The sequence below is a fragment of the Mus musculus genome, chromosome 18 (genome assembly GCF_000001635.26).
Source record: "Mus musculus strain C57BL/6J chromosome 18, GRCm38.p6 C57BL/6J".
Lineage (NCBI taxonomy): Eukaryota > Metazoa > Chordata > Mammalia > Rodentia > Muridae > Mus > Mus musculus.
The window spans coordinates 80,874,338-80,887,414 of NC_000084.6; the positions used below are offsets into that span (position 1 = coordinate 80,874,338).

A 13,077-nucleotide genomic window follows, 5' to 3' on the forward strand; every position below is an offset into this window, starting at 1 on the left:
TCTGCCTCCCGAGTGCTGGGATTAAAGGCGTGAGCCACCACGCCTGGCAGCGGTACACTTCTCTATACATTTTCTTCACCCTGCTCAAGTAGTGAAGTTGTGCTACCTTGCTTGTCAATGATATAAGTACATGCCTTGACTGCTGTGTTTAGAGAATTCACAGTGAAAGTGATTAGTCAGCATGACTCATTTATTCTCACTAGTGTCTGTGGTTCTCATTCTGTCTTTCAAAGCATGTCAGCTGGGTCCTTTTCAGGAATCCATCTTTGCTTCCTTAAAGTATCCCAGAATGCTTCTACTCATAGACTTTCTATCCTATACAGTTCTGTTCTGAGCACCATGATATACACCATATACTAACTCATCAAACTGAATTATAATAGAATATAGAGAAAAAGGGATTTTTTTCTCCTTGCTTCTGGAAAAAGCAATTGTTCTTCCCCAAGCTGGCTCTGAAGACTAGTTAAGGAACTAACTAGTCTTTGACAACACTCCTCTTAGTCCTGACTGCTGGGAGTGTTTCCAGGTTTCTTGCTAACCCCCAGACTGACCTAATAAATGTCACATACATGCACATAACTTCTGAAGGACTCTAGCTCTACACAGGTGACTAACTTGACATGTGTAAAGACAGCAGACAAACTATGGCTTTTTTTTTCTTCATTTAAATACAGTCATAAAGGTATTTCTGACTCTGGGTAGGTGCATTTTTTTGTTTACACAAATAATTTAGGAGTCTTTATCTCATTTATATTAAGCTCTAAAATAATCCAAAGCACTGAAGCATTCTGCACATGTTTATATAGTTGCTTTCATATCATGTTTGTTTTAACAAAGATTAAAACAAAATTGGGGGGGGGTTAGAAAAAAGAAAACCAGAAAACTCTTGCAAATGCTATCTTCAGAAAGTTACACCTTTAATATTAGGGCCTAACGTAGAAGAAAAGCTAGAACTTCTAATTCCCACCTGAGACACACACTACAGCATGTCAGGCTTGTGAACTAACTCACTGTAGGGATGGCTGTATGCTATCAGCAAAGCAACACAGACCACAATACTCAGATGAAGTCTAAGGTAAATCCGTGGCAGAATGCTATACCCAGCATGCACAAGGTCTGCAGTACCAAACTAATGAATTCTACAAGTGGGTACATAAAGAAGCAGATTTCATGATTAGTAACAGCACCCAGACATTCTGATTTACAAAAAAAAGGACTGTCAAGCCGTTAGTATAAGAAAAGGTACTTAAATCAAGTAACTAGAATTAGACAGCAAAGTGAATTCACACTACCACCTTAAATTCTTGTATGGACTAAGCCTTAAACTGTTTTGTTTTGTTTTGTTTTTTTTTTGGTGGTGGTGGGTGGTGGGTGGTGGGTGGTGGGTGGTGGGTGGTGGTGGTGGTGGTGGCGGTCGTGTGTAGTCCGAGGAGTCCTAGGCAAAGCGTTGTATACTAGTGCCACACCCCCAGTCCTAAGATACAATATTTAACAAAATGCATGAAGCTCTTCCAGATTCCAGAGTGACATAAAAATACTGTAATTAATCTAATCTGACTTCAAACATAGCAACTCTACTCATAAAACATAAAATAGCTTACAAGGCCTACACTTTGTAGTCACTAACATCTCAGCTGTTTCCCTTACTGTAACAGCTTCCTTCCTGTTTACAACATAATGTAAAGTATAACAAAAGTTCAGCAGTGGAATGCATTCTTGGCACCAAGGAGGCCCATAGTTCACTACCTATAATCAACAATAAGGCAAAATATGAAAATGCATATTAATCAATACAGAAGGAATACCTATGACAGAAAGAAAACACCTTAACAAAATTTGTATGCTTAAGATCTACTAAGTTATGCACTTTGTCAGAATCTATCCTTCAGAAATGTGCAAAGATATAAAGAGGATCACTACAAAACTAACAACATAATAAACAAGCAAAGGAGAAAACTTCTAAAAAATGAATGGCTACAAGCTAGTAATTCCTGCCATTTATACAATGAACACTACAGATGTCTGTTTCAATACCCTGTGCATGCTGCACTTTGTAAAATCAAACCACATCCCTGTATACAGAATAAAGTACCAAAAAGATCATTTCTATGGGAAGAAGAAACTGAGTCCCAGGCAGACAAGTTGCCAGACAACAGCAGATTGAAGAAAGCTCTGGAGGAAGCCAAGTGGGAATCTACCCCTGAGACATTTAAAAGTCAACAAGGAATTTCTGGAGAATACAGATCATAAAGTAAGAATATTCCCAGAAGATATGTCCACAGCATTGACATCACAGGTGCGCCTGGGTGGTGTGCAAGCACTTATACAGCACAGAATGAGGCAGAAACAGCACACCAGAAGAATCTCTACTGAGAGAGACACATGTATGTACAGGCCCTTACATGTCACGGGATGAGACAGGGACAGCACTCCAGAGGAAAGCCCTCAAGTGCATATTGCCCATCCATTCACTCTCAAGACCACAGCAAACCTGACTGTCTCAATGCCTTATCTGCTCTTTTTAGAACAGGGCTTCTTCTCATCATGGCCTAAACTATTATTTTAGTGCTTCTTAACTTTCACTCATTATCTCTTTAAAATTTTAAACTATAAGAGTTAGAGTCAATGACTGTGTATAATATAGCCATCTGGACAAGTAAATTCTGAAAACTGTTGTAGAATTATTAACATTTTGAACACAATTCCGAGGTCAAATGAGATACACTAAGCAATTAACATAAGGCTCACTTTTAAAAGTATGGCTTTACCTAAAGACGCTGAAATATGCAGTAACAAAATAGATAAGAATATATACATGTCTAAGTGTAGTTAAAATACATCAAATCTTACACAAGCACATTAAGAAATAAAATACCTATCTCAATAGTTCATTTGAAGTTAACGTTACTTGTAATTAAGCTAATGTTAATGACTGTTGAACATACAGATTTAAAATATATTAAAAAAATGTATCAACCTTTTCCACTATGATGAGGTCTCCAACTTGTATGTCTGAGCTCTTAACTTGAACTTTACCTTAAAAAAAAAAAAAAAAAGAAGTACAATCAACCCAGGGAAATCAAAGTGTACCAGAGAGTAACTTTTAATAAGTAACAGTTTAAAAATATATCTAGGGCAAAAACAAACAAACAAATAAAAATTTAAAAATTAAAAGCAGAAATCTCTCCTCATACTTTCAAGTTACATTTTGGATAGACACCATCATACATAATTACTCTTATTAGTAAAATACCAAACATGCATAAACAACTACCCTCTAATGATAATAACAACGGAACAAGGGGTTTTCTTGTGGTAATTTAGAAAGTATTACTTGTGGAAGTATTGCAGTTCTTTAGTGTTTCAGTTCTAAATGAAGTTAGCAATGATTAGGGACGTTGCAAAATAAAATAATTTGGTGCCTGAAACTGAGAGCTATGGAGAAATATGCAACCTTTATATTGCAAATTGCACTGATTGACAGAAAACACACAGAAAAAGTAAAGGAAATTATATATAAAATCATCACCCATTTGTATTGTTGCCAATACAGGACAGAACTAAAAACCAATAGTTTTCCTACTCCAAGTAATTTTTCTATGTACATATTGATTAAATCCGTAACATCTACATACCATAGGAAAGTTATTTATAAAAATGTATATATTATACTTAGGTTTCTACTAAATAATATCTACGATATGATTATTAAGCAAATAATCTGAAAACTCAAGCAAATCACTCCTTCTTCCTGTCTCAGCGTCCCTCTTCCTTTTAGGACAAGTGACAACCCAGTGGGTCTGTTTCTATATTGACAGCTGTATCAAACTAACAGGTTTGTTTGCAACTTTTACATTTACTTTCCTCTGACTATACCAGGGTCAGAGCTTTACCAAAAACATAATACCAAACTTCACACCTCTCAACGTCTCACAAAGCCTTATTTCCACGCCCGCCTCCAAAGAAGCTGAGTGTCCCTGCACCACAGTGTCGGAAGAGATGCTTTCTCTGGCACACTCTACAACCAAGAAGGTCTACAACTAATTTTTATTCATAAGACAGCAATATTCTTTAGAATTATGTGAAACAATTTTATCATAGCTTCTCAGTTAGCATGTGTAAGTCTAATAACAGGCAAAAAGTGCAGAAGAGTTAGTCTCGTAATCACTGCAGGCAAGGTCACGCTAAGCTTCCACTCAATGCTCTTCTCACAGCTAAGTATGAGACAGTAAAGACTGCCATTGACTTTGTGGCCGCTCTCTACAGAATCCCTATGCTGTCTTTCAATTCCATTGTCTCTCCTAGCCAACAATTCACTTGCCTTCTTCTGCCTTTTTGTATTTGGATTAATACATGCATTAAAAAAAACTGTAATCAAATGATGTAATACAGTAAAATGTCAAAAACATTTTAGAATACAGGAGACACACCCATTTTTATTCTTTTATAATGCCCTTAAATCCCCAAAGGGTTGGTTAATTTACTGTAACAGACATGGTAAAGGTCGCATGAAATGGACTTTCCTATTCAGACATGCTATAGTGACTGCTCTGCATTTCTATAGAATCAGTAATTACATGTTTAAGGGTAATTTACAGTAAAGTGTCAACATTCCTCAGACATTAATAATTCTATACTATGAATCAGAAGGCTAAGCTGATCACAGTGGCATATATCTGTTGTGCCCATCACCTTGCAGGACTCTGAGGCAGGAGGACCACTGGACTATAGATGCTTGAGGTAAATGTGTGATAATGGAAAGGCTATCTTTTGAAAACCAGACTAGAGAGGTCTAAGCATCGGTCCATGCAGCATCTGCCTAAAAGCTCTTTAGTTAAAAGTTCACATCCTGAAGACTCGGCACATTGCTGAATAAGACCTAGCAGTTTCACCTCACACTCACGAGGCTGACTGCACTTTATGTGGTAACTCTGTCACTACAGAACCTCAATAGCTTCCTTCCAGTCGCTGGCAGAGAACCCTGAGGGCCTGAGCAGAAGTTAGGAGGTGCTCTGCACAGCTTATCTACTGAGGAATTAACCTTTGACCCCTGTCACTGTCCTGGGAAGGCAGAATGGCTAAGTGGGCCCTGCCAGAAGGAAAACATCACTGTGGCTTATCCCTAGGAACCAAGAATTTATACTCCTCTGATGTTCCTTGCAAGCACACCCAGTCTCTCAGTATGGTAGTCCTTGTTTTTAAATTCTATATGCAGAACAAAGCACAAAATAGACTGCACTGTAATTTTTCTACTTCAACTTGAACTCAAAGGAACTCACTGAGAAACCTAAAGATTAGCTTTTTTATCTCTATTCCAATACTTCCAATATTTGACAATTACACAGAAGATAATTAAAATTTGTATAATGACATACAAGTTCTTTATGACAACCTCAAATCGATTTTCTGCCTTTCCTTAATGCATACTCCTCCTTTCACTGTGCTTGCCCTGTGTCTACCTGGTATCCATCTGACAACTGCACGGTAGCCCTGCTTACTCTGATTCACTTCTGGTACTTGTCCCATTAGCAGAGCCCCTCTATTCCAGAACTCTTAAGCACAAAGCAACATAGTCTCTATAAACTTGTAGTAGCTCAATCAACACCAGTCATACACACACACACACTTCTAACGTTTAAAGGCTTAACTTTAAAATGCTATGAATATTTAGTATCTGAATGGCTATTAAACTTCAGAATAAGACGGTATATTGTGACATGCCCTGCTTCACTTAAAAAAAAAAACGACAACAACAACAAAAAAAAAAAAAACCTAAGTATTTATCCATCCAGTGACAAGGAATTTCTCCTTTACTGTTTCTCCAACAGAAACTAAAATTTAAATGAAAAAACATCCATAGAAGTTTTTTTTTCCATTTTTTATTAGGTATTTAGCTCATTTACATTTGCAATGCTATACCAAAAGTCCCCCATAGCCACCCACCCCCTCTCCCCTACCCACCCACTCCCCTTTTATGGCCCTGGCGTTCCCCTGTACTGGGGCATATAAAGTTTGCGTGTCCAATGGGCCTCTCTTTCGAGTGATGGCCGACTAGGCCATCTTTTGATGCATATGCAGCTAGAGTCAAGAGCTCCGGGGTACTGGTTAGTTCATAATGTTGTTCCACCTATAGGGTTGCAGATCCCTTTAGCTTCTTTGGTACTTTCTCTAGCTCCTTCATTGGGGGCCATGTGATCCATCCAATAGCCGACTGTGAGCATCCACTTCTATGTTTGCTAGGCCCAGGCATACTTTGACAAGAGACAGCTATATCAGGGTCCTTTCAGCATAATCTTGCTAGTGTATGCAATGGTGTCAGCATTTGGAAGCTGATTATGGGATGGATCCCCGGATATGCTAGTGTCTACATGGTCCATCCTTTTATCTCAGCTCCAAACTTTGTCTCTGTAACTCCTTCCAAGGGTGTTTTGTTCCCACTTCTAAGGAGGGGCATAGTGTTCACACTTCAGTCTTCATTTTTCTTGAGTTTCATGTGTTTAGGAAATTGTATCTTATATCTTGGGTATCTTAGGTTTTGGGCTAATATCCACTTATCAGTGAGTACATATTGTGTGAGTTCCTTTGTGAATGTGTTACCTCACTCAGGATGATGCCCTCCAGGTCCATCCATTTGGCTAGGAATTTCATAAATTCATTCTTTTTAATAGCTGAGTAGTACTCCATTGTGTAGATGTACCACATTTTCTGTATCCATTCCTCTGTTGAGGGGCATCTGGGTTCCTTCCAGCTTCTGGCTATTATAAATAAGGCTGCTATGAACATAGTGGAGCATGTGTCCTTCTTACCAGTTGGGGCATCTTCTGGATATATGCCCAGGAGAGGTATTGCTGGATCCTCCGGTAGTACTATATCCAGTTTTCTGAGGAACCGCCAGACTGATTTCCAGAGTGGTTGTACAAGCCTGCAATCCCACCAACAATGGAGGAGTGTTCCTCTTTCTCCACATCCACGCCAGCATCTGCTGTCACCTGAATTTTTGATCTTAGCCATTCTGACTGGTGTGAGGTGGAATCTCAGGGTTGTTTTGATTTGCATTTCCCTGATGATTAAGGATGTTGAGCATTTTTTCAGGTGCTTCTCTGCCATTCGGTATTCCTCAGGTGAGAATTCTTTGTTCAGTTCTGAGCCCCATTTTTTAATGGGGTTATTTGATTTTCTGAAGTCCACCTTCTTGAGTTCTTTATATATGTTGGATATTAGTCCCCTATCTGATTTAGGATAGGTAAAGATCCTTTCCCAATCTGTTGGTGGTCTTTTTGTCTTATTGACGGTGTCTTTTGCCTTGCAGAAACTTTGGAGTTTCATTAGGTCCCATTTGTCAATTCTCGATCTTACAGAGCAAGCCATTGCTGTTCTGTTCAGGAATTTTTCCCCTGTACCCATATCTTCAAGGCTTTTCCCCACTTTCTCCTCTATAAGTTTCAGTGTCTCTGGTTTTATGTGAAGTTCCTTGATCCACTTAGATTTGACCTTAGTACAAGGAGATAAGTATGGATCGATTCGCATTCTTCTACATGATAACAACCAGTTGTGCCAGCACCAATTGTTGAAAATGCTGTCTTTCTTCCACTGGATGGTTTTAGCTCCCTTGTCGAAGATCAAGTGACCATAGGTGTGTGGGTTCAATTCTGGGTCTTCAATTCTATTCCATTGGTCTACTTGTCTGTCTCTATACCAGTACCATGCAGTTTTTATCACAATTGCCCTGTAGTAAAGCTTTAGGTCAGGCATGGTGATTCCACCAGAGGTTCTTTTATCCTTGAGAAGAGTTTTTGCTATCCTAGGTTTTTTGTTATTCCAGATGAATTTGCAAATTGCTCCTTCTAATTCGTTGAAGAATTGAGTTGGAATTTTGATGGGGATTGCATTGAATCTGTAGATTGCTTTTGGCAAGATAGCCATTTTTACAATGTTGATCCTGCCAATCCATGAGCATGGGAGATCTTTCCATCTTCTGAGATCTTCTTTAATTTCTTTCTTCAGAGACTTGAAGTTTTTATCATACAGATCTTTTACTTCCTTAGTTAGAGTCACGCCGAGATATTTTATATTATTTGTGACTATTGAGAAGGGTGTTGTTTCCCTAATTTCTTTCTCAGCCTGTTTATTCTTTGTGTAGAGAAAGGCCATTGACTTGTTTGAGTTAATTTTATATCCAGCTACTTCACCAAAGCTGTTTATCAGGTTTAGGAGTTCTCTGGTGGAATTTTTAGGGTCACTTATATATACTATCATATCATCTGCAAAAAGTGATATTTTGACTTCCTCTTTTCCAATTTGTATCCCCTTGATCTCCTTTTGTTGTCGAATTGCTCTGGCTAATACTTCAAGTACTATGTTGAAAAGGTAGGGAGAAAGTGGGCAACCTTGTCTAGTCCCTGATTTTAGTGGGATTGCTTCCAGCTTCTCTCCATTTACTTTGATGTTGGCTACTGGTTTGCTGTAGATTGCTTTTATTATGTTTAGGTATGGGCCTTGAATTCCTGATCTTTCCAAAACTTTTATCATGAATGGGTGTTGGATCTTGTCAAATGCTTTTTCTGCATCTAACGAGATGATCATGTGGTTTTTGTCTTTGAGTTTGTTTATATAATGGATTACATTGATGGATTTTCGTATATTAAACCATCCCTGCATCCCTGGAATAAAACCTACTTGGTCAGGATGGATGATTTCTTTAATGTGTTCTTGGATTCGGTTAGCGAGAATTTTATTAAGGATTTTTGCATCGATATTCATAAGAGAAATTGGTCTGAAGTTCTCTATCTTTGTTGGATCTTTCTGTGGTTTAGGTATCAGAGTAATAGTGGCTTCATAAAATGAGTTGGGTAGAGTACCTTCTACTTCTATCTTGTGAAATAGTTTGTGCAGAACTGGAATTAGATCTTCTTTGAAGGTCTGATAGAACTCTGCACTAAACCCATCTGGTCCTGGGCTTTTTTTGGCTGGGAGACTATTAATAACTGCTTCTATTTCTTTAGGGGATATGGGACTGTTTAGAAGGTCAACTTGATCCTGATTCAACTTTGGTACCTGGTATCTGTCCAGAAATTTGTCCATTTCGTCCAGGTTTTCCAGTTTTGTTGAGTATAAGCTTTTGTAGAAGGATCTGATGGTGTTTTGGATTTCTTCAGGATCTGTTGTTATGTCTCCCTTTTCAGTTCTGATTTTGTTGATTAGGATTTTGTCCCTTTGCCCTCTAGTGAGTCTAGCTAAGGGCTTATCTATCTTGTTGATTTTCTCAAAGAACCAACTCCTCGTTTGGTTAATTCTTTGAATAGTTCTTCTTGTTTCCACTTGGTTAATTTCACCCCTGAGTTTGATTATTTCCTGCCGTCTACTCCTCTTGGGTGAATTTGCTTCCTTTTTTTCTAGAGCTTTTAGATGTGTTGTCAAGCTGCTAGTATGTGCTCTCTCCCGTTTCTTCTTGGAGGTACTCAGAGCTATGAGTTTCCCTCTTAGAAATGCTTTCATTGTGTCCCAAAGGTTTGGGTACGTTGTGGCTTCATTTTCATTAAACTCTAAAAAGTCTTTAATTTCTTTCTTTATTCCTTCCTTGACCAAGGTATCATTGAGAAGAGTGTTGTTCAGTTTCCACGTGAATGTTGGCTTTCCATTCTTAATGTTGTTATTGAAGATCAGTCTTAGGCCATGGTGGTCTGATAGGATACATGGGACAATTTCAATATTTTTGTATCTGTTGAGGCCTATTTTGTGACCAATTATATGGTCAATTTTGGAGAAGGTCCCGTGAGGTGCTGAGAAGAAGGTATATCCTTTTGTTTTAGGATTAAATATTCTGTAGATATCTGTCAGGTCCATTTGTTTCATAACTTCTGTTAGTTTCACTGTGTCCCTGTTTAGTTTCTGTTTCCACGATCTGTCCATTGATGAAAGTGGTGTGTTGAGGTCTCCCACTATTATTGTGTGAGGTGCAATGTGTGCTTTGAGCTTTACTAAAGTGTCTTTAATGAATGTGGCTGCCCTTGCATTTGGAGTGTAGATATTCAGAATTGAGAGTTCCTCTTGGAGGATTTTACCTTTGATGAGTATGAAGTGTCCCTCCTTGTCTTTTTTGATAACTTTGGGTTGGAAGTCGATTTTATCCGATATTAGAATGGCTACTCCAGCCTGTTTCTTCAGACCATTTGCTTGGAAAATTGTTTTCCAGCCTTTCACTCTGAGGTAGTGTCTGTCTTTTTCCCTGAGATGGGTTTCCTGTAAGCAGCAGAATGTTGGGTCCTGTTTGTGTAGCCAGTCTGTTAGTCTATGTCTTTTTATTGGGGAATTGAGTCCATTGATATTAAGAGATATTAAGGAAAGGTAATTGTTGCTTCCTGTTATTTTTGTTGTTAAAGTTGGCATTCTGTTCTTGTGGCTGTCTTCTTTTAGGTTTGTTGAGGGATTATCTTCTTGTTTTTTCTAGGGCGTGGTTCCCGTCCTTGTATAGGTTTTTTTCTGTTATTATCCTTTGAAGGGCTGGATTCGTGGAGAGATAATGGGTGAATTTAGTTTTGTCGTGGAATACTTTGGTTTCTCCATCTATGGTAATTGAGAGTTTGGCTGGGTATAGTAGCCTGGGCTGGCATTTGTGTTCTCTTAGTGTCTGTATAACATCTGTCCAGGCTCTTCTGGCTTTCATAGTCTCTGGTGAAAAATCTGGTGTAATTCTGATAGGCTTGCCTTTATATGTTACTTGACCTTTTTCCCTTACTGCTTTTAGTATTCTATCTTTATTTAGTGCATTTGGTGTTCTGATTATTATGTGTCGGGAGGAATTTCTTTTCTGGTCCAGTCTATTTGGAGTTCTGTAGGCTTCTTGTATGTTCATGGGCATCTCTTTCTTTAGATTTGGGAAGTTTTCTTCAATAATTTTGTTGAAGATGTTTGCTGGTCCTTTGAGTTGAAAATCTTCATTCTCATCCACTCCTATTATCCGTAGGTTTGGTCTTCTCATTGTGTCCTGGATTTCCTGGATGTTTTGAGTTAGGATCTTTTTGCATTTTCCATTTTCTTTGATTGTTGTGCCGATGTTCTCTATGGAGTCTTCTGCACCTGAGATTCTCTCTTCCATCTCTTGTATTCTGTTGCTGATGCTGGCATCTATGGTTCCAGATTTCTTTCCTAGGGTTTCTATCTCCAGCGTCGCCTCACTTTGGGTTTTCTTTATTGTGTCTACTTCCCTTTTTAGGTCTAGTATGGTTTTGTTCATTTCCATCACCTGTTTGGATGTGTTTTCCTGTTTTTCTATAAGGACTTCTACCTGTTTGGTTGTGTTTTCCTGTTTTTCTTTAAGGACTTGTAACTCTTTAGCAGTGTTTTCCTGTTTTTCTTTAAGGACTTGTAACTCTTTAGCAGTGTTCTCCTGTATTTCTTTAAGTGAGTTATTGAATTCCTTCTTTATGTCCTCTACCATCATCATGAGATATGCTTTTAAATCCAGGTCTACCTTTTCAGGTGTGTTAGGGTGTCCTGGATTGGGCGAAGTGGGCGTTCTGGGTTCTGATGATGGTGAGTGGTCCTGGCTCCTGTTAGTAGGATTCTTACGTTTACCTTTCGCCATCTGGCAATCTCTGGAGTTAGTTGTTATAGTTGTCTTTGTTAAGAGATTGTTCCTCTGTTGATTTTGTTACCCTCTATCAGCAGGCGTGGGAGACAAGCTCTCTTCTCTGAGTTTCAGTGGTCAGAGCAGTCTCTGTAGGCAAGCTCTCCTCTTTCAGAGAAGGTGTACAGTTATCTGGTGTTTGGACCTCCTCCTGGCTGAAGGTGAAGGCCCAAAACAGGATCTTTCCCAGAAGCTGTGTTGCTTTGGCCAGGTAGGTGGCCAGTTGTCTGGAGTCGAAGATGTCGCCGCCTGAGAAGCTCTGTGGCTCTTGTCCGGAAGGAGGCCAGCCGTCTGGAGCTGAGGATGGCGCTGCCTCAGAAGCTCTGTGGCTCTTGCCGGGAAGGTGGCTGGTTGTCTGGAGCTGAAGATGGCGCCACCCAGAAGCTCTGCGACTCTTGCCCGTCCCAGAAACGGCTGGCACTCTGTATTCCACACGGTCACCCGTGCAGCCTGCCCTCCGCGGAGTCCCGGAGCCAAGAAGGCTCCCGCCGGCGCCTGTGCCACAAACCTCTCAGGCCTGGCAGACCCCCGTGCTCTCACCAGGAAGGTGGCCGGCTATCTGGAGCTGAAGATGGCGCCGCCCAGAAGCTCTGCGACTCTCGCCCGTCCCAGAAACGGCTGGCACTCTGTATTCCACACGGTCACCCGTGCAGCCTGCCCTCCGCGGAGTCCCGGAGCCAAGAAGGCTCCCGCCGGCGCCTGTGCCACAAACCTCTCAGGCCTGGCAGACCCCCGTGCTCTCACCAGGAAGGTGGCCGGCTATCTGGAGCTGAAGATGGCGCCGCCCAGAAGCTCTGCGACTCTCGCCCGTCCCAGAAACGGCTGGGACTCTGTATTCCACACGGTCACCTGTGCAGCCTGCCCTCCGCGGAGTCCCGGAGCCAAGAAGGCTCCCGCCGGCGCCTGTGCCACAAACCTCTCAGGCCGGGCAGACCCCCGTGCTCTCACCAGGATGGTGGCCGGCTGTCCATAGAAGTTTTAATGGCCAAAATCTGGGAAGAGTCAGGTACCATCTTTGAGAGAGATGACAACTGTGTACTGGAACCTTACAGGGTAATAGAGAGACTGGTCAATATACCATCAAGTCCTAGATCTCAAAAGCAGCCTGAAATAAGCAAACACAACAGAGCACACACACGTCTGTTAAAGTCATGGCCATGGCTCACCTCTGCACCTGGATCCCTGGACTTCACACAGTTTTGGCATAGATCATCAATGATTGTTTTGGTGTTTTGGCCAAGAAGCATCCTCTTGTGTGGGTGCAGCGCAGTTGGCTTTTATCAGTTGTTAAGTGAGAAGTACAAAAACCCCAAGTGGGATATGGAGACATAATGCAGCACTTCCCTGTCCCAGCCCTGGCCTATCTTATACTATGACAAACATCAAAAAGTTAAAAGGTCGTATGTGATATTGGAAGGTGGTTAGTGTGACAGGAAGCCATGACATCAGCA

The 13,077-nt window shown here is 40.5% G+C and overlaps 1 protein-coding gene across 16 annotated transcripts in view; it reads right to left on the reverse strand.

Moving 5' to 3' along the window:
* The window catches only part of Atp9b (ATPase, class II, type 9B), a 199,941-nt gene that overhangs the window by 140,197 nt on the left and 46,667 nt on the right, over nucleotides 1–13,077 (reverse strand). For 13 of the 16 annotated variants that reach the window (XR_001782382.2, XR_001782381.2, NM_015805.3 and 10 more), the window contains one exon: nucleotides 2,978–3,036. The exons of the other annotated variants lie outside the window; for them this stretch is intronic. Coding sequence is in view for 4 of the 13 variants with exons in the window: in NM_015805.3 (NP_056620.2) it covers nucleotides 2,978–3,036 (59 nt within the window). In the remaining 9 variants the exon portion in view is untranslated. Of the gene's footprint in view, nucleotides 1–2,977; nucleotides 3,037–13,077 lie in introns of those variants that run through there. 16 annotated transcript variants of the gene reach the window in all.